Source organism: Acomys russatus, chromosome 1, assembly GCF_903995435.1.
Source record: "Acomys russatus chromosome 1, mAcoRus1.1, whole genome shotgun sequence".
Lineage (NCBI taxonomy): Eukaryota > Metazoa > Chordata > Mammalia > Rodentia > Muridae > Acomys > Acomys russatus.
This window is the reverse complement of record NC_067137.1, coordinates 61960861-61983228: the sequence shown is the minus strand read 5'-3', so window position 1 is coordinate 61983228 and position 22368 is coordinate 61960861. Positions and strand designations below refer to the sequence as shown.

The window sequence follows — 22368 nt, the reverse complement described above, 5'->3', positions numbered from 1 at the left end:
CATGTACCACTGCTGAGGCACACCTGGGTCTCAGTCCTTTGGATGCAGGCGCTCTTTGTTGGCATTATTCAGGTGCTACCCATCATCCCAGTGTACCAGAAAAGGGTAAATATGCCACAGTAATTATACAAAAATGTTAATCTTCTAAATTTCTGTAATGAAACCTGAGTATAAGATTTTCTCTCTTTTTTTATTTATTCCCTGTGTTTTAAACAACCCGTCCTTCAGAGTAGTATAGGGTATTCCTGCTTAATGGAGTCTATCTCCTTCAGAGACAGACTCAAGAACTCACCTCTACTTTTCCTACCGACACTGATACACTTTCTTATTGTGCATGGGGCTGGTTCTACCTCGCATTCACAGATACTGTTCTTTAGTCAGTTGTCTGCCGAGTGGGCTGTGATGATAAACAAAACACGATGTAAACCAACTTTATGCTTCAGGCCTTTAAGTTTGACTTTAGGAAGGCACGAAAGGCATAGTTTAAGTCTTGTGATTGCAACTGCACCGTGAGTAGTGCTTATGTTTTGTATTGGAGGCTGAGTGTAAACAAAGGCTTTCTGCTGTAGCGAGTCTTTACAAATCTTGTAAAATGATGCGGAGTGGGGCCATCCTACCTGGAAAGCTCTCAGGTAGCAAAAGATGATTTTTGTATGTCTGTTGCAGTTAATTTTGAGGACTTGGAGGCTGAAACAGTGACAGTATGAGTGTGGGTGTGGGGTGCTGGCATCCAGAAGGTTCTTTTAATAGTCTAGGTACTAAGGAAGAAGGGCATCTTTAGAATTACCAAAACCTTCCAAGCATTTTTCCTGGAGTTAGACTTAAGGATTCATGTGATACCATTGGTTCCCATGAAGCACAAGCTACAACTCATTCTAAACTATGAATTACCATTAGAAAAGATAATGCTTATGATTCCAAACTAATAAGATAAGATGGCTTTGAAATCAGAAATGTTGTACAAGATGTGTCTTAAAAGACTGATAATGAACTGAAATACATTCTAAACTTGATTTCATGGAATTTTACATTTCTCCAACATTTTTACTGTCTCTGAAATAATAATAACGTGTCACATTGGATCACAGTTTTCAGCATTCCTTTTGGTCTTTGGAAGCAGCAACTTCTATATATCCCAGGCTGGCCTGAATGTTTTGAGTGGACCAGTCTACCTTGAACACAGAGCAACTCTCATTTCCTCTGTGTTGTTGAGAACCACTCTGTTCCACCACACATAATGACACTGTTTTAGAAAGAACACACAAAACAAGTTGTGATAACTGAGTTTGTACAATTCTGCTGAGGAGACTAGCTGAGTCTAGATCCGACATTATTCAATGTCTTACCATAATTTCTGTTCAACTTTTCTCATCTGTATGTATAGTGGGGTAACAATACCCACCTTTAGATTGCTTGTAAAAACATCAAATACAATGATTTTATTATAAGCGTGTTACCATAAATGCATTAATCACATATATATTGGTCCCAACCTGTCATGGCTGCAAAGAGTTAATGCTGCTCTCAAACTGCCAAAATAGTCATTAAAAAAAAATTACTGAAAATCTTGGAAGATCTGACATTGTTTTACTTTATTATGCAAATAGCTTTGACCTCCAGAGATGATTTATTTTCTTCAGCAGCCTCGTTTCTTCTGTATGGCTAACCAGTTTAGTCCATTTTGCCCAACAATTTATAATAAACCTGTAAAGAACTACTGATTATATTAAGATTTTTGGCTCAATTACCTGTTTCAAATGTTCAGTGACTAAGGAAAGCATGTCATTTTCTCCTCTCTTGCATGCTGGAGTGTAACAATAGACTGTGAATAGCGCAAATCAAAGAGACACAAATACCAGTATGAGGGCCCATTGTGTTCAGTTTGTTTCCCTGTCATATCGTTTTAATTTAGGTCGGCTGATTGATTATGACAGGCTCATTGTTCCCTTCTTGGAATCTCTAGACATGTTAATATTCCTATTCTTGTCTGTCCATTTTGATTCCAAAACTTAAATGAAATAGAATTGCAGCCCTCGCTTTGTTTGCCTGTGCTAAGTGATTATCTCTGAAGTGCGATTTTGTGATTAGGGAAGCCTGCATGCATATACTCAGCTAATGCTGATTTCCCCCAGGGTGCAGAACAGGTAAATTCATAATGAATGGATGTTGTGCTCTGATTTCAAATGGATGCAAAACCTCACCACCGTGCTTAGTAGTTTTATTTTAAAAATGTATTTAATTATTCTAAAATTAACAGGAGAATATTAAAATTGAACTTTAGTAATGTGGCATTTAAACATAAGTCAAGGGTGCTAACTGCTTATGAATGTTAATCCCCTTTAAAAACCAAAAAAAAAAAAAAAAAAAAAAAAAAAAAAAGCCACAAATTTACCTGACATAAATTAGAGAGGGAGTTGTCATTGAAAATCTTTAGTTTAATTATTTATGTTCTTCTTGATTAATTCCAAAAATGTCTCAACGCAGCTTGCTATTTGTATTGTCAAATTTTAGTGTTTCATATTTTGAAAACTACAATAATTATTCAACTAATTACTGTCATAGTATTATCATGGTTGTTTGGTCCTGGGGAGGGTGGATTAGAAGGTGAAGGGGCCTAGGAGTGAATGATTGGCACAATGTATTCAAGTGTTTTCTTTAATGGTCTTGGGGGAAATTGCGCATGAGTATAAGAGATCAATTTTTAGGAGAATTTAACATGTTCCGGATTAGATAAATTTTAACCCAATCACCAGCATGGGTACCCAAATCATAACCGCACTTTTCACTGATTGATTGAGAAAAGCATTGCCAATAATATCGTTAATCTACATAGTCTCTGATTTGCAGCATACTTTCTCCAGAATTCACTAGGAATATACCGTGAGGAATCGAGTGTCCAGGGTTGACTTCTCATATTAGTGCTGGTTCAAGGTTTAAGGGGCTTGAGAGCACCACTGTCGAGCAACCCTTCTCAGGAGGGAGATACTGAGACTCGTGGTGATTATGTGTGCTGTCTTACAGGTGATGTCAGTGGTTCTCACAGCTCTTCTGATTGCCTGGAGAGCACATTCTGTCTTAGGAGTGAACATTGATCATGAGCTCACAAGGGCAGAGAAGTCTGAAAGATGCAACTGTGTCCAGTCTTTCACTTTCTCTTTCTTAATTTGATCAGCAACAGAAATTTGGGCCACTTTTATAATATAAAAATGTACTTAGAAAAGTGTAACTGAACTCATGTGCACCAGTTGTCTTTATGAGTACATCATAGAATAGGTGGTAAATAGAAAGTAACAAAGGTACCCTCCATCCTGAATGGAGCTATTGATGTCTTTCTCAAAATAGACCATGGTTGGGCCATGTGTATTAACCCTTCTACTGGATATGTTCGTGAAGAAGCTCTGGGGTTATTGAGAGGTCACACTTTTAATGTTTGGTTTTGTTTTGTGTGTTAAAGCATCATTATCCCTCTAAGAAGAGAGTGGTCAGAGATGTCTACTCCAAGTGCACCCTTCTGCTTTACTGTTCCTCATCATAGTGTTCCTCTTCATCTGAAAACACTGTTTTCAGATCTGTCTGCTTTCAACATGTCACCGTTTCATTTTATTAATGCATTTGAATGCCTTAGGGGAAACACAAACTACATTCACTATAATGCTTTTATTAAGTCTTTGGGACTTTCATACAAGCATACAATGTATTTTGATCATATTCTGCTCCCACTCTACTCCTTGGTGCCTACCAGATTCACCCTCACCTGCCCATGCCTTCCCAGCCTCATGACTGCTGAGTCTAGCTTGTGATCCCCATCATTCCATGGGTGTGAGCCACCCTCTGGAGCACGGTCAACCAACCAAGGACCACACTCTTAGAGGAAACTGACTTCCCCTCTCCCAGAAGCTACCAACAGTGAGCAGCTCCTCCCTAGGGGGTGAAGAGGGAAATGTTTTTAACTTACAGCAGGTATACATGGAGTAGATTGCTTATCGTGTGATTTTGCCATTTCTTTTTAGCATTTTACTGTTATTGAAATAATGTGAAATATTGCCATGCAGAAAAGGAGAAGCAAAAGGCTGCTGTGCCACCAGACATAATGCTGCATTTCAGAATAAAGCCTAAGGGCTGAATGCACAAGCCAGGCTGCATCTCATTTTCTGTGTTATTTGTAAGATGTAAAGATTATGTGTTACGTACCTTACGCCAACACTGCACACACTCTGTACTAAAGGCTGGCCATATATATATATATATATATATATATATATATATATATATATATATATATATATATATATATATTTTTTTTTTTTTTTTTTTGCCTTATATCTTCTTGCCTCCACCTCCCACATGCTGATCTCAGACATGCACTACTACACATGACTGGTTTTCCATAACTTTGTTTACAGAATCACCTCCCTGCCTGCTCACTGATTACTGGGCGTGCTTGTTTGCAGATCAGTATATTTATTCAGGTTTTTTCAACATGCTGTTTCTGCAGCTTCAGCCACCTTTGAAGACTTCCAGATCCGGCCCCATGCTCTCTTCGTTCATTCATACAGAGCCCCCGCTTTCTGTGATCACTGCGGAGAGATGCTGTGGGGGCTGGTGCGCCAAGGCCTTAAATGTGAAGGTAAGTTACTATACTCCCACTACCATACTTAAGGTGAGCTGAAGCTGCTGCTTCTGCGTGACTTCCATGACACTCTCATAAGCGCCCTCCAGTCATCTTTATGTCAGTACCACCATTTATGGAATATTTTGTTCAGTTTTGAAGTTTCCAGTCTCTGACATCTTTACCTCATCTTCAAGCCTAGTTCCCAACTCTTTCCTTAAGTAGAAGAAGTAGCTCCCTCTGTGCTGCATGGGATATTTCAGCCAGAAATTAAAACTAAGATCCCCATCTTATTTAAGCCAGAAATCAGAATAATAAGCTTTAAAACGTGCAGAGGTTGAGATGGTTGATCGACCACCTAAGGTCATTCCGATGCCGAATAGGTGAAATGGAACGTCCATGGCTGTTTTCACACCAGATGGTGGTTTCAACATTCCTCTGCAGCGAACCCTTTGACCCTGACAACACAGAGTTCAAAAACACTACGGTCAAGTCCCAAGGCCGCATGCATGCCTCCCCTGTGTTCTCTATTGGGGAAGATGGCATGCTTTGAAGTATGGCTACTGTGCTCGCCCATTTGGGATACAACCTGTAAATAATGTTGACATAGTTGTTTAATTTTTTTTTTCTTTTTTTGACTTTCTTTTTTTTTTATTAATTTATTCGTATTACATCTCAATGGTTATCCCATCCCCTGTATCCTCCGATTGTTCCCTCCCTCCCATTTTCCCCTTACTCCTCTCCCCTATGACTGTGCCTGAGGGGGACTTCCTCCCCCTTTATAGGCTCATAGGGTATCAAGTCTCTTCTTGGTAGCCTGCTATCCTTCCTCTGAGTGCCACCAGGTCTCCCCCTCCAGGGGACATGGGAGAATAGCAAAGTAGAAGGATCCAGAGGGTCCTAGAAACCTACAAGAAGAACATTATGATAGTCAATTGTTTAATTCTTATCAGTGCAGTGGAAGTTCAGAGAGAGAAGTCTAGAAGAAACCATGCCTAAAATGTGTTGTTTTGATTAGATTCCATTCACTGTGGCAAACACCTGAAATTAAAGCAGGAAGGATTTGATTTGGCCCATGGTGTCAGAGGCTTAAGCCCATGGTCACTTGGCTCCATTATCCCTGGGTCTAAAATGAGGCAGAACCTCAGGGCAAAGCATGCACAGCTAAGCAGTATCACTCACCTCATGACAGCTGAGTGACTGACATTCCAGATAAAGGTCTGCTTTGCAGGCATGTCCCCAGTGTGTTACGTCTTAACTGTCTCCTAACGTCCCACCAGCTGGGCAGAGTTTTCAACACTGGAGCACTCAGTGGGCATTCCAAATGCAAATGATTACCCTCTGTCTCAGATGCCCAAAACATGTGTGCCAGTATCACAATGCAAAATGTCCCGAATCCACCACTAAGAAACTCCATAGCCTCACAGTGCCAGCATCCATCAAAATTCCAAATCCAAGTCTCCCCTCTGCCCCACCCCTGCGGGCCTATTCCCTGTAATCTGGGAGTTTTGTTTGCTTGTTTCTAGTTTATAACATACTTCCAAACTTTAAAGATTCAAATCTTATAGCTCCATCCCCAACATCTAGGCCACCTGGTGGCATAGTGGATCTCCCCCTGGCTTAGGCAGCCCTGCTCTAATGGCCTTGCTGGTTGTGCCGCAGGTGGTCTCTCCTAGGCTGATTCTACATGATGACTATCTTTCCTCAGTAAACAACCCCTTTTCATGGCATCTCCAAACTCTTGGGGTCTCCGCTGTGTCGTTATCCTCTCTCTTATACAGCCACACATTGTCCTTTCCGGCCTACGGGGACTCTCATCTGCTACAGCACCTATCCTCCCAGGAATTTCTTTGCAATCCCGTTAGATAGTTCTATCACCTCATAACATTTACATGCTTCATATACACAAAACAACAAGCAAGTGAACATATCTCATTTTGCTCTCTGGAAGAGCCAAACTCAAGACCATAACTTCACTAAGCTCTAAATATCTGGGTGGCAAAATTGTAGTATATATTTTATGAAAAGTTGTCTGGTCTATTTTATGACACATAGGGAACTTTTGAGTATCAGATACCAGTAATCTAGCATAATTATTGGAAGAAAATAAAACTTCCCAAGGTGGGAAATTTGCTTCCAAATACCTGCTACCTGGAAAGCAATAAGTGTATGTACTTTATATCATCTTTATTCTGCGGAGTGGATATTTTTATCTCTATTTTACAGACTGAAAAATTGAGATGAAATAATTTATTCAGGGTCATGTATACAAGTAAGTAATGATAGCAGCTAAGAATGGTTTAATCTGCTTATAAATATATTTGTAGATCTTTCTAAACCCAACTTCAATATATTCACATCATTACAAATACATACATATATATATACATACATACATACATACATACATACATACATACATACATACACACACACATACATACAATTTCCAGCAGGGAAGTTGTTGAATTTTTACAGCAACAACCCATGTTCAAATAAGGAGCAAAAGAATCAGAGAAAACACAGGAGAAAATTTGTATTTCCAAGTAGCATCAAGACAAATTGATGTCATGCTATGTTTTCAAATTCTTAATTTATAAGTAATGATGGAATAGATTTAATTTCCAGTGAAATGACAGCTATTCTTATGTTTGTTTTTCAGGATGTGGTCTGAATTACCATAAGAGATGTGCATTTAAAATCCCTAACAATTGCAGTGGGGTAAGAAGAAGGCGGCTCTCAAATGTTTCCCTCACTGGGCTCAGCACTGTCCGCACATCTTCTGCGGAGTTCTCCACCAGTGGCCCTGATGAGCCTCTGCTGGTATGAGCCTCTACTACTCTTTATCCATTCCCCACTTGCTTGAGAAATCTGGGGGATGTTGTGATACCAGTGTCAGGCCAGCAGAGCACACTGGGAGGGAGACACAGCCCATGTGTGAGGACTGTGTTTCTATGGGGTCTCTCTTGGAGGTTGGTCAGTGCATCATGAAATATCCAACAGCTTTGCATTTGCTTTCTTCCCTGAGTTTTGTGAAACTGAAAAATATGTGCGGCTTCATCATGGTCATAAGGCCTGAGCAGTGTGAACAAATGTGTTACTGTTGCAAATGATGGTCTCTTCTGCAGAGTATTCAAGTACTTACCACATACTGAATATTTCTTCTGAGCTAGAATTTGAAATTTGCCTTTAGGAAACCACCAAATTCCTACTGCTTGGTATTACTGATATTCATACAAGTTTATCACTGAACATTAACAAGTACCATGAAGATAACTGCACTTAATAATTAAAATATTTCCAGTGTCTGTGAAGCAGCTGATGGACACGGTGAAAACATTTGTTAAGGAAATAATTTTTGTTTTCCAAACATTGGTGATGATGGTGTAAGTCATTTAAAACAAGAATGGAGTTCTGAAACTGCTAATGACTTGACGCTCCATCTTTCTCTTGTCTCCTTTAATCTCTAGCTATTACGCTGACTCATAGCGTAGGTATCACAGAAATGGATGAAAAGCAAAAGTAAGATTACCAAGCTATTGAGATCAACCAAATCCACCTTGAACTTAGGTAGATATAAGTTTTGGAGTTATATATGACAATTTGTAGTTGTTGTTATGTGAAGAGTATCTGGTTATGACTTTAAATGACTCATACTTTATTGTAGACTAAGCCACATGTCAGGTATCTTTACAAATAGTCACCCCTTGTAGTCTGTGCTTATGTTGCTTTTGTGGTGGCATTGCTTTCCCTTCCTTCCTTCCTTCCTTCCTTCCTTCCTTCCTTCCTCCCTCCCTTCCTTCCTTCCTCCCTCCCTTCCTTCCTTCCTTTCTTCATTTCTCTTTTTGTTTGGGGGGAGGGGGTACAGTTTGAGTGTCCTGCATTCACTCTGTAGACTAGGCTGGCCTCAGTCTCAGCATGACCCACTGGCCTTTGCCTCCCTGAGTGCTGGGATTAAGGGCATGCCCCACCACACCCAGCTTTTTCATTTTTTTTTTTAAACTGAAACTATAAGGGAAGAGAGGTACTATATCTTTATAGCAGTTAGAAGAGTAGGATACCTTTTACCATTCAGAAGGTACTTTATGGGATTCTAGGGAGTCCTTTAAATTGGAGTTAATTAGAATAAATGACAGTTTTATAGAAAAGTACTAACTCAAAAATTCTATCATAATATAATTATCATTATTTACTCTGCTTTGAAGTTCTGTGGTTGAATTATAAATTCAAATTAGTGATTTTTATAAGTCACAGGAGTTGCAGTAGGGGCAGCTTCAATCATTGCAAGGAATAATGTTTGGAATAAGGACATTGGAATTATATAAAAGTTAGATTATAAATAAATTAGGTCATACTTAAATTGACGATAGGCTTTTTAAGAATTATTCTTACACAAGACAAGAAATCCAAAGTTTAAACTACTTATAATTATGATAGATTAGGATCTTGATAATCTAATTTAGATGATACGTATTTTGCCTTGTATCAATAATTGTATGTACTGCCACATGCTTTGTTTTACATATTTTATATATAATTATATTTATACACAAAATATATGTATCCATATATTCACATATAAATGTGCACACAAACACATGCATACATACTTTGAATCATTACATATAACTAGGTTAGATTTTATAGATAAAAATAAATTTATATACCAAATCAAATCTATGCATAAATAAAATATGTAACTCATCTGTAATCATGATTTAGGTTATATGACTACACCTTTAATGTATATTTCTTTGTTTTTAAACCAAATTAATTGGTGTATTTAAGCAACTGAAATAATTATTTAAATATTTGAATTACTTGATTATAAGATATATTTTACAGAAATGTCAAAATCTATTAGTGTTCCACTGATGAATGAAAATCCGTTTAGTAATGTACTCTAAAATTTATTCAGTTTTCAAAGTGACCTTTAACATTTCTGCAAAGAGTACTAATGAAATTGTGATCAAAGGAGATTGTAGTGATTTATAAAAACCATCAGGGCCTCAAAAATAAAATAAAAACAATTAAACTATTCATTAAAAAAGAAAGAACTTAGGGCCCTGAGACACTGAAAGATGGCCTTGTATAAACTGTCATCCGGATAAAGTTTAAATGTTAATTCCCTTAGAAACAACATTTGTGACGTACTCAGCATGTTTGTTCTCAGAATTATGCTTTATGTGCCTTGAAATCCAGAGTACTCGAGGGAGTGTCTGAGTGTCTTTCATCTAGATTCTCAGAAGTTTGGACACATTTGTCTGCCTTTCATCTCTCTGTTGGGTTTGTTTCATCTTGCCTAGTGCAAGTAGGAGCAAACTGAGCCTGCTCTGTCCAGGAGTACTTGGACCATGGCAAATATGTCTCCTTTTAGGCAAATGAATTCTAAGAAGAGATGATATCATAGAAATAATAGTAAAACTTTTTAGTGCTATTTTTAATAAAAATCTACCTACTTCTGAGAAGGATGATGATCTATGCAAAGATGATATTGTTCATTAATTCCTCTAGAATGTCTGTTGTATAAGTCTGTGATTATATGTGTACATTTTTTCTAAAATTAAGGAAAAATTTCTCTATGTCATAACTGCCTATTTTGACTATAGGATTGTTAATTTACATACATAATAAGACATTGTTATTCTACTAATTCATCCAATTTAGGCACATAGATTGAACCTCAGACGTATATAGGTCTGTTAAGATAGAAGGATAAAATACTATCTGTTGTATTGGAAGTTGTACGTGTCATCTGTGTTGTCAATAAACCTCATCCATTATGTTCTACCTAGAGCACCCATCTTCTAAGACAGGCCAGTGTAGTGATTTATAACAACCATCAGGGCCTCAAAAATAAACTGTGCAAGGATGCAGTTTTTATAACCCATTAATTGTATTATCAGAAGCAAAGAAAAGTAAAACTGAAAGTATGTCCTTAATTAGGGCATACTACGTGTACTTACATGTCTGTTAAGATACGTATAACTCCAAAGATTTTATTTTTCTACTTTTTGTTCACCTCTTTATTTATGAGTCAACATCAGTTAAAACAAAGCTACACAAGGCCTAACCTTAGCCAACAATTTTACAACCCTTCTTCCTTTTGTCCTTGAATGTGGAGGAGGAGCTTGTATCAAATCAGTTTTCCCACCTGAAACAATTGCAAACTCTAAATAAAATATGAAAGAAAAGGAAAAAAAACTGAATTTGAAGGTATCTATGAGCTACCAAGGCAGTTAGGACTTGAAGTACCAGTTGCAGAAAAGTCAACAAGCCGGGCTTTTCCAGTATGAAAGGTATCCAGCCCCAAACATCAATGATGTCACTATCGACAATCCCTGATAGAAAATAAAATTAGAGAATTGCCATATGTGAAAATACATTGAATATAATATGGTATTACACAGTGTTCAAATATAAAATTTTAACATAATATTATATTATTAATACACACAGAAAATTACAATAGAACAAGAAGCTGCACGCAGTCTGGTTGGTTAATAGGTAGAGTGGAACTGCTATAAAGAATGAGCATCTGAGTAAATGTTTCTGGAATTCATAAATATCTGTATGGAAAATAGGATTTTTTTCAAGACAGGCTCTCACTTTGTACACTCTGTCATGCTGGATATCTTTGAGCTCACGTGGTAGACAGGACTGGCCTGGAAATCACAGAGATCTTCTTGGCTTTGCCTCCCAAGTGCTGTGACTAAGAGTGTGCTCCATCATGTCCAGTCTGGGAAATACATTAACCCTGATCCAAACCGTATGCACATCAACACTAGGTACACTGTGATTTTCTAGAAAACAACAGAGAAAAATAATAAAAATATTGAAATAGGAAAATTTTGTAAAAAATTTAAAAAAACTTAAATTGCTGAGGAAAAAGATATGAATCAAGAAACTGGGCATTATTTAAATCAAGAGCCCATTCATTGTGATAGGGATAATTTATCAGGGAATTTATCCCCAGAGAAAACTGATTCTCCCTCAGAAGCAATTGGCTGCAGGAATGGAGCCTTGTGAGTGTCTCCCATACATGCTGGCATGTTACCTAGCATTGTCACGATGCAGGTCTTATTTAAGTAAATGTATTTTTGAGATTATGTGACTGCAGCTTCCAGCCCTAAAAATATGTACATAAAAGCACCTAACTCAGCAGGCTATGTCTATATATATAGTGTGTGATTATGGAATTACTATTCATTCAACAACACAGGTGAATTTCACAAAACAATATTTAAATAAAGGAATCAAGCCGGGGGTGGTAGTTCATGTCTATAGTTCCAGATCAGGAGGCTCAGGAAAAATGCAATGATTGAAGAGTTTGTGATCACTCAGGATAGCATAATGAGACCCCTATCTCAAACAAGAAGTACTGTGGATTCAGGATATGATTTTCAATTGAGACAAATCCAGTTTATGTTGAAAAACAGGAAAATAATGCTTCCTCCTAGTGGGATGCCAGCTGGGAGGGAGCAAAAGTGAACAATTTAGGAGGCTAGAAGAATTCTGTATATTGTCTGGAAAGAAATCCCATATGTATATATGCAAAATCTCATCAAGATTTATACCTAAAATTTTATACCCTTCACTTCTTATACATTTCAACTTTAAAATAACCTAAATCAGTGGTTTTTCAACTTTCATAATACTGTGACACTTTAATATGGTTTTTCATGTTGTGGTGGTCTCCCCAACCATTTTGTTGCTTTTTCATAACTGTAAGGTTGATACTGTTATGAATTTTAGTGTTAATATCTGATATTTGGTATATGTGATATGTGATGTCCAAACGGATCATGACTCACAGGTTGATAATCACTGATGAAAAAGATTATTATAGATGTCCAAGTAGAAAGACATTGGAGAAGTTTTTCAAAGTTCATGTAAGGTAAGGATAAAATGTTATATTAGAATTATTATTGATTAAATTCTGAGATTCCTTTAATTAAGTTAAAATAAGTTTAGAAATAGGGTTAGGAAACTGTCATTATTCATTAATAAGAAGTACAGTCTTTAAATAAAATATTAAAACTAATGTGTTATGGCATGCTGAAAGTCATGGTATCTGATTGTCATTGTTTTCTATAGTAGTATTTGCCAAAAATGCAAAAAATGTAATTCATATGATCTTTCTTTAAGCCAAGCCAAAGCAAAAGAAAAGCTGTTACACTATCATGCATATATACAAAATGTGTGCTGTAATAGTGGGTCTTTTTCTCACTGATCTACAAAACTTTTTATGATTCTAAGTCCATAGGGTAAAAATACATTGTCATCAGTATGGTTTCTAGTATTTTGCTAGAAAACAGTTATTTAACAGAATGGCTGCAAGTAAAACTGTAGAGGTGATTTGGTGGGTAAATGACCCACAGCACATGTGTGAGAACCAGAATTAAGGTCCCCAGAACCCACATTAATGCTATAATCCCATTGTTCAGCAGCAGAGACAGGATGTTCAAGCTGTGAGCTCAAGTGAAAGAACCTGCCTCAAAGTATAAAGTGAAGAGTAATTCAGGAAGACACCCAAAGTCAACACTAGGCCTCTGCATGCACGCATACTATAATGTACACATGTACACACATACGTGTCCACATGCCAACAAACACATGAACATGCATACATATCAGACAGGAACCCATGCAGAAATTGCAAATAAATCAATCTTGATCAGAAAAATAGTTGTTAAATGTTTCTTGGTACATCCACGTAGTGGAAGTTACGGTGCCTACTGAGCATAGCTAATGGTCAAAGGAATCTTGTGATAATGAAGTCAGTGTTCTTAAACCACGTCAATATAAAATATGTTTGCCCTCGGGAAACCATAGATATTGTATGAGAAAAATACTTTTCAGAAGTGATAAGTTATTGAGTTTAATGCATCATGCATCTTGCCATGTCTGTATTCACACATCACACTCTGAAGGATAAATTTTGATGGGAGATGAGACTGAAAGGTCCTCACGACCAATAGTTAAGAAAACTATAAGTTAGGATGCCCCATACATAGATGACTGCGATACTGTCTTACTTGGGAAATTGAGAAACTTATTTGGGTTTTCTGTTTGTTTGTTTTCTTGTTTTGGTTTGGTTTTTTTTCTCTCCCATAATACTACTTATATGCAAGTTCGTGATTTTTTCCTCAAGAGTCATGTTTTGGTCTATTTCAAATGAGTTATTATTTGAATTTCTGATTTCCCCATTTATTACTCATTAAGTCACAAACTTCATATATTGCACTGAATGCCAATTTATTTTGTAAAAGCATCACTCTAATTATATACAGCTCCCAACTGCCCCTGAGTAAATGGCTGTATATTACAAATCAAGATATAGAGGTTTCAAAAACAAGTAATATTTTTCTGAATGAACAGCAGTTTATTTAGTAAACAAAAAGAAAATAACTATGAAATAGAATTACCCACATCTTTCCTTTTGTTTTAAAAGAGAAAGATAAAAAACAATACATTCAATATAAATTTTCAGATTAATGGTCTCTGCTTGACTATTTATTTTTTTATTGAAACTTTTCTTTTAAAATATAAGTTTTTTTAACTTTCAAATGGTATTTTTAGAGTATGATCAGATATCAACAAAATGAGAAAAAAAATGAACTGTAGACATAGCTGCATTCTTTTTAAAAATAATTTAATTTTTTTACACTTTATCTTATGAGTATTGGTATTTGGCTTCAATGCATATCTGTGCATCACTTGCATGCCTAGTGTCATCACAAGTGAGAAACAGGGTTTGACTCTCAGAAACTGGATTTGCAGACAACAGTTGTTAGCAGCCCTGCAGGTGCTAGGAATCAGACTCTGATTCTATGGAAGAGCAGCAGTCACTCTTAACCAGAGAGCCATCTCCGTACCACCTGTATTTGCCTTTTTTTTTTAAACATGGAAAATGTTAACATTTAATTAACCTCCTAGGGGGCCTTGAGCCACCAGGACACAGGCACCTCCAACATCCTTAATCTTCTCCTCAGCTCTTTTGCTAAAGAGTTTTGCTGTCACAATGACTGGCTGCTTAGGGAGCTTGCCCTTCCCCAGAACTTTGTAGTAATGGGATCCCACAAACTCAGTGATGGGAGCAGCTCCAGTCTTGTTTTTTGCAGCATTGACCTGTGTCTACTCACTGACCAGTGTCCACAGTTTATCCTGGTGGACAGTGGGCAGAAGCTCTGGTTCCTCTTTAAATGGTAATGCCTCACACCAACTTCCCCAAAGTCACCTGGTGGTATTTGTAGAAGTTGATCCTGTGGTGATACGTGCCTTCAGCATTCCCTGGCCTTCAGGGTGCTTGTGGTGTTACCAGTACTGCACTGGCCTTGGCTTATGTGGCCCCAGAGTTTCCGGGTCTTCCTCAGTCTGGATGGCATGGTGGCAGCAGAGAGGAAAGAGGGAGGAGCCTCTGTATTTGTCTTCTTAGACCTCTTTGTTTGGCCATCCCAGGTTTACCATCACCAGCACATAAACATTCTGCTTCAGCTAACTCTTGCCTGCAGGCAGCTACTAGATAAGCAATATTTGATTACTCTAATGACCTTTTTCTCCATTTCACATCAAGAGCAAGAATTATTGTGAAGAAAACCTAATCTTTGACTTAAAGGTCAAAAATACTTCATTTTGACTCTAATTTGTTTTTTGTTTTTTTTTTTTTAAACAAAGTACACGAACTGTCCCTCATCACTAAGGGATCTTTATTTTATTTTATTTTTTAAACCACTACTCACAATCTCAAAATGTTTTCAATCTGTGATTTAGTGCTTCCTGTTCCATTTACGTTTTAAAACCATTTTTGTTTGGACATTGGTGTGTCCACAAAATTCATTAGTATGGCATTTTGCTTTGTTCTGATAACACATGTGCCTATGTTAAGCAGCATTGACTAATATGCACTACTTTTCTATAGTAACTTTGTTTTTGTCTTTCTCTCCTTTTATTTTTCCCCTTTGCCTTCTCTCTGCTCTTTCACCATCATGTTTCAGTCTCCCGTGAGTCCTGGCTTTGAGGTAGGTACTGAGCTACCTGGCAGTTATGAATATCCTGCACCCTGGTCTTCAAACCAACCTGGACTAGTCCATAGCTACATTAGCTGTGGTTAGTGGTTAGAGTTCAGACGACAATTCACTCCGCTGAATGTAGAACCCCAGAGTAAAGCTGTTGTTTGTCATTTCTCTTTTTTTTTTAAATTTTTTTTTATTAATTTATTCTTGTTACATCTCAATGTTTATCCCATCCCTTGTATCCTCCCATTCCTCCCCCCCCCCATTTTCCCATTATTCCCCTCCCCTATGACTGTTCTTGAGGGGGATTACGTCCCCCTATATATTCTCATAGGGTATCAAGTCTCTTCTTGGCTACTTGCTGTCCTTCCTCTGAGTGCCACCAGGTCTCCCCCTCCAGGGGACATGGTCAAATGTGAGGCACCAGAGTACGTGAGAAAGTCGTATCACACTCTCCACTCAACTGTGGAGAATATTCTGATCATTGGCTAGATCTGGAAAGGGGTTTAAAGTTTACCTCCTGTATTGTCCTTGGCTGGTGCCTTAGTTTGAGCGGGACCCCTGGGCCCAAATCTGCCTATCATATTGTTCTACTTGTAGATTTCTAGGACCCTCTGGATCCTTTTATTTTGCTGTTCTCCCATGCGTCTCTCATTTAGAGTCCCAATAGGATGCCTTCCCCTCTGTCCCAGTTTCCTGGTAAGTGAAGGCTTTCGTGGGACATGCCCCTTGGGCTAGTATGCTCAACCTCCTTAGTCATCAGGGAAATGCAAATCAAAACAACTCTGAGATTCCATCTTACACCCATCAGAATGGCTAAGATCAAAAATTCAAGCGACACCACATGCTGGCGAGGATGTGGGGAGAGAGGAACACTCCTTCATTGCTGGTGGGAATGCAAACTAGTACAGCCACTTTGGAAATCTATCTGGTGCTATCTCAGAAAAATGGGAATAGGGCTTCCTCAAGACCCAGCTATTCCACTCCTTGGAATATACCCAGAAGATGCTCCGGCACACAACAAGAAAATTTGCTCAACCATGTTCATAGCAGCCTTATTCATAATAGCCAGAACATGGAAACAGCCTAAGTGTCCCTCAGTAGAAGAGTGGATAAAGAAACTGTGGTACATATACACTATGGAATACTACTCAGCTATTAAAAACAAGGAATTCCCGAAATTTGTGGATAAATGGATTGAGCTAGAAATGATCATAATGAGTGAGTTAACCCAGAAGCAGAAAGAATCAAATGGTATGTTTGTCATTTCTCATTGTCATTGTTTGAGTTCCCATCATCCTAAAATTGACATGGTTCAACATAGTCATTAAATTAATTATGGTTCATTTCTTAGGTCAAAGTTTGCTCCCTAAGTGCTTGATTTCCTAACATGGGTGTCTTGTCTATCAAAATGAAAAGACAATTTGTATGGTAAGCTGAAATACATGCGTATTGGAACTATATTCTTATTCCATAGAACACAGCACAAAGCAGAATAAAGACACTGTCTCCCCATGCCTGGAGACCCTCCTGGTATGGCTTGAGACTGTAGGGACTAAACAAGAGAGTGCCTGCAAATGAACTGACTACCTCTTCTAGTTCATGAGCCTAATCTTTTCAGAAGAAAATTTTAATATTGTATATGAACACAAGCTATTAGTCCTTTTCTAAAAGGTAGCATGGAAGGCAGAAACTGTACATGGACAGGGAACAGATTTCCTTTAAAAATGTCATAGAATTGGCTTTTGTCTGTCTTATATAATTAATAGCACTTCCGTGGAGTCTGCAGCCATGTTTTTGTCGGGTTAATTGTGTAGTCAGCTGACTTGCTGATTAACATCTAGAGCCCCTTCGTCATGCACCATGGCCATCAGGAGTTGACCACCTGCTCTTTCCCCTGCAGAGACTAGAAACTTCAAGCACCATTGTTACGTATCCATTCTCAGATCGTTTTGTTATGGCTATGCTAGCAAAAGATACTCATGCAAACATAACCAGAACATGTCCCAGGTTAAATTAAATTGTCAAATCAAGATTTCACGTACATAATATATTTGATTAAGAAATCTGCTTCAGTGGTAGTAAATTACTGTTTGGAAAATCATCTTTGCTGAAAAAAAAAAATCCCACATAGAAATGCTCAATGTGAAAGCAACGAGTAATTTCTTAAATGTTTTCGCCATAATTTTCCAGGCATACTTTCCCTTCGAGTAACCCCTTGGCTGTGAAACCTAAAAGAAGTGGGAGGCGTTTTCACTCCTCCCTCCTTACATTCCAGAACTGAACGCGAAGGCTGCAGAGAGATTTTGATCTCTGTGGAATTTATATCTGTTATGAGCACCCTGGCTTTCTTCAAATGACATCTCCTGTAGGAAATAAGATAGCCTTGCTGCATAATCTATTCTTCTGGAACTTTGTTCCAAGAGTTTTCAGTTCTGCAATTTTTCAAAGTGATAACTGATTGTGGCTTCATTAGTGTCTTTTAAGAGAAGGATGTATGTTCTAGGATACAGAATGATGGTTTCCTCGGCGTGGAGAACACTTAGTTTTCTTCACGTGTGTACAATCTGGAGTGTTTTGAAAGTACACTAATGTGAGCTGACAATAGTCATATAACACCCTTGCCACATAATTTAGGAGAGCAGAATGGTTGTTCGTTGAAATAAAAGAGGGAAAGTAAAGGTGTAACTGAAGAATTAAAGGCACTGGATGGCCTCCGTACTCTGTAGACACAATATAATGTAAAATATAAAAATTAAAGGACAAAAACCAAAAATAAAAGTTAGGTTTTATAAATGTATTTTAAAAATTAAATTAGTGAGAATTATTTTATTTTTTTACAATTTATTTTTAATTTATATATTTACTTTACATCCTGATCTTAGCCCTCTTCCTCTTCTCCTTCTGCTTCCACACTCCTTCCTACCATCTTTCCCCTATGGCTCAGAAAAAAGGGAGTCCCCAGCCCACCAACCCCAGCATATTAAGTTATATCAGGAATGAGCAAGGTAGCCCAGTTAGAGCAAAGTGATTGAAAGTAGACAACAGAGTCCATGTCATAGACAGCATTCACTCAACTTACTAGGTGACCCACATGAAGATCAACCTGCCCATCGGTTACATATGTGTACGGGACCTAAGTCCAGTCCATGCATGATCTTTGGTTGGTACTTCCATTTCTGTAAGCCCCCATAAGTCTATGTTAGTTGACTCTGTTGGTCTTCTTGGAGCATTCTTGTCTCCTCCAGGGGCTTTTATCCTTCCCTCCCACTCTTCCACAGGACTGTCGAGAGCCACCTAATGCTTGTCTGTCTCAGCATTTGATTCAACCAGTAGCTGAGTGGAGCCTCTCAAACAATGGTTAAGTTAGGCTTCTGTCTATAAACACAGCCCAGTCTCATTCATGGTGTAGGGGTTGGCTCTCTCCCATGGGGAAGATCTCAGGTTGGGTCAGGCATTGGCTGGTCATTCCCTTAGGCTCTACTTCATCTTTATCTTTGTACATCTTGTAGGCAGGGTAAATTTTGGTTGGAAGGTTTTGTAGTTGGATTGTTGTTCCCCTCCCACCACTACAGTTCCTTCCTGGTGGCTTCCTCAGTCTTGTGTCTCTGCTACAAGAAGGCTCACCTAAAGACACCCCCGTCTTCTCTTCTACTTCTTCCATTGCTTAATCTATTTCTCCATCTGAGTGAGATTCAAGGAGGGCCAAAGTTATTTTAAATACTTTAAATATATTTGAAGGGGCAACTACTGGTGCAGTTTTGGGGATAACAGCCTCTATAGTAAATTACTTATAGCAACATTGAATTCTTTACTCAAAATCCTTTTATATATATTTTTTAACATTCAGACTACCTTAGAGAAACTTTGAAGGAATACACAGCCCAGCCTAAAATTTTGTCCTATGTCTAACCATTTTTTAATCCTCAGCCTTTAGTTTTTGTGAAATTTAAACAACATTCAGTTCAACTTTTTTCTGGAGTGTCTGTATTTACTAATTAACAATTTGCCATAAGCTTGTTGTTTTCATAAAGTTTACTGAGTCATGTATACTTAAGGCAAAAAAGCCTTGGCTGCATTGTTTTGTAAAACTGTTCTCCTCGGAATGATTCATTTACATGCTGTTTTCAGTTATTTTTAACAATGCAGACAAGAGCCTGCCAGGATTACATTATTTATCTGTAACTGGTGATGAACCTGATATACATTAGCATCGAAATAGCTTCTTCTCAAATGAGCAAATAATGAGAAATGGCTACTCCTATGCTAAGTGAAACTATGGCGATATTTTTCTATCTGAAAGAACATTTCCAGGGTATTTTTCAACATGGAAAATATCTTTCCAGAGGCACATAGTTGGTATTCCTGTGTTCGAGAATTCCAGGAATCCTGGTGACTCACCTGAATTAGAGTCATTTTCCACTTATCCATGTGCCGTGGCTGTCCTGTAGTACCTTGCCAGGTGTCACGAGGTTTCTCTTGATTGCTGTCTAAGTGAGCTCTCCACACACAGTCCAGGGCCGTGTACACTTTGGTGAGGAGCCCTGTGCAGACTTTCTTTACCAGCGGGTCTCTGCCTCCTGACCACCAAGCCTAGATCAAGAACGATGGGGGATGTGTGGGGAAGGAACCCCGCAGGAAACTAACATGGCGAATCTTGCTGGGGTGTACCGTGACCTTACTCCATGGAACTTGGGTAAATCATACCTACATAATTAATATATGTTCTGTCGAAACAAAACCCTCTAAAAAGTGTAAATATAAATGCGAGTAGTGCGCGGCCGAATTTCGGGAAGCCCACTTGTAAAGGGTCTTGTAAAGCACCACTCGTCTAGGAAAAGCTGGGTCCTGAACAGAGATTCTGAAGGCCCTGACCATCCCCTGGGCAGCATGCCATGGCCTCTTGAAAGCTCCCCAATACCCACCAGTAGGCATTTACTCTCTCTGTCCTTCATCCAGTGAGCATCTTGCCAACCCCAAGTAGCCTGATAAGCCTTTAATTCCTGACCCTTTGTAAGTACTGAATTCTTAGCTGAAACCAAGGACACTCATGCTGTAGTGAGAGTTGCGTGTCTTGGGGAATTCCCATACCCAGGAAAATAGGAAAAGATTGGGATGAATGTAATTATGAGGGTATAAAAGGGTAGGAGGTTAGAACTGGATCTCATATTACTTTATAAGTTTAAAATATTTACATTTTCAGGAGCAGGACAGTGGCTGAGGAGGTAAAGTCACTTGTCCCTAAGACTGCAATCTGAGTTCAACTTCTAAGGCCTGCCTAGTGGAAGGACAGCACCAGCTCCTACTGGTTGTGCTTTGGCCGTCACACACTTGACATGGCATGGATTCACCATACTTGTACATGATACACAGAGACACAGAAATACGTTAAGACACGATGGAAGCATATGAGGGGAAGAAAAGCTCCTATTTTAAAAATCTCATATTTCCTTTTTTCATTGTTTTGAAAGTATAGGATGTACACACTCATACACACAAACCCTCACACACAGAGTACACTAGGACTACAGTGTGGTATTAATTGGTGCAGGCTAGGATTCTGTGAAAGGACGAATGTAATCTTAGGCCATCTTTATACTTCACCAGCTCCTTCTTCGTATCAGTGATAAGCTCAGTCCAGATCTCTGGCCATTGAAGGAGAGTCAAATACTCAATCATGGGAATAGATGTCCCCAAGCTGACTGTCCTTGATTTTACTTAGCAATTAGCTTTCTCCCTGCCATGTTCTATATGTCAATTCAGCCTGGCATTTAAAGTCCTAGAGCAGAAGGTATGGATGAAAATGTCCGCTTCCTCTATTAAAACTGGGTTTCTTTTTAAATGTAGATTTAGAGCACATAGAGTTGAGTTTGTATTGCCTTCATGGTTTCCTTCAAAGGTAAACCTACTTGTATTATGTTTGCCTTCCCGAGTCCAGCTTTGTAGGGTATCGGTAACTGACATTTGAAAGAACAGGGCCTGCAATTTGTGAGAATGCTTCAACAGTTCTCTTGCTCTCCCTGCAAAGGGTGGATCACTTAAGAAAACCTGGGGCTCTTTTGCCCTCCCCTTCTGTTTACTCAAACGAGTAAGGCAATACAAAGTAAATGTAACTTCCAAGACTACTTTAGCACTCAGAAAATCTAGATCTCCTTGTATTTTTCAAAGGGCATTCTACGTGTCATTACTTTGAAAGCTTTCATAAATTGCTGCAAACATTAAGAAATGAATTCTCCACTGTAAAACACAGCATCCGTCACCACTAAGCAGGGGGTACACTTTTTTTTCCTGCCCAATAATAACCCTTTTAACGGTTATGAAAAGGTTTTGATCAGCTTTTATTTATACTGTGTATTTAGGATACCCAACTGAGAATTCAAACTCATTTGTCAGGCACATTTGGCATAAAGTTCAAAGGACATAGAATCAGAATACAATTAAAAAGCCTTGAGACTCAGAAAACATCCTACCTTTGACACGCCACGTATTTTCCTGTGTGACCGTCATCGTCCCTGTGTGAAGGGTAATGTTTGGGGAAAGATGGCTGTTTTGTCTTTCTTCACAAAGTAACCAGTCCCTGATCTTCCCAGGATGTATTACTAGCACCAAGTGTAGCCAGCGTGCGTAAGTCATTGCCAAATAACTGTAAAACTGTGTGTCCGAGTCTAAGCAGGGAAGCCTCTGGGTAGTCTCAAGATTGGATGGGCTCCATTTTTCTAGACCAATTTTTACTTGATGATCGTG

The 22368-nt window shown here is 38.4% G+C and overlaps 1 protein-coding gene across 4 annotated transcripts in view; it reads left to right on the top strand.

Annotated features, from left to right (window-relative positions):
* Prkd1 (protein kinase D1) overlaps nucleotides 1–22368 on the top strand; it is a 350980-nt gene that overhangs the window by 227942 nt on the left and 100670 nt on the right. For 3 of the 4 annotated variants that reach the window (XM_051145700.1, XM_051145716.1, XM_051145708.1), the window contains exons 3-5: nucleotides 4496–4627; nucleotides 7272–7432; nucleotides 15607–15630. In XM_051145700.1, the coding sequence (XP_051001657.1) occupies nucleotides 4496–4627; nucleotides 7272–7432; nucleotides 15607–15630 (317 nt within the window). The remainder of the gene's footprint in view (nucleotides 1–4495; nucleotides 4628–7271; nucleotides 7433–15606; nucleotides 15631–22368) is intronic. The other variant, XM_051145725.1, reaches the window with a different exon arrangement.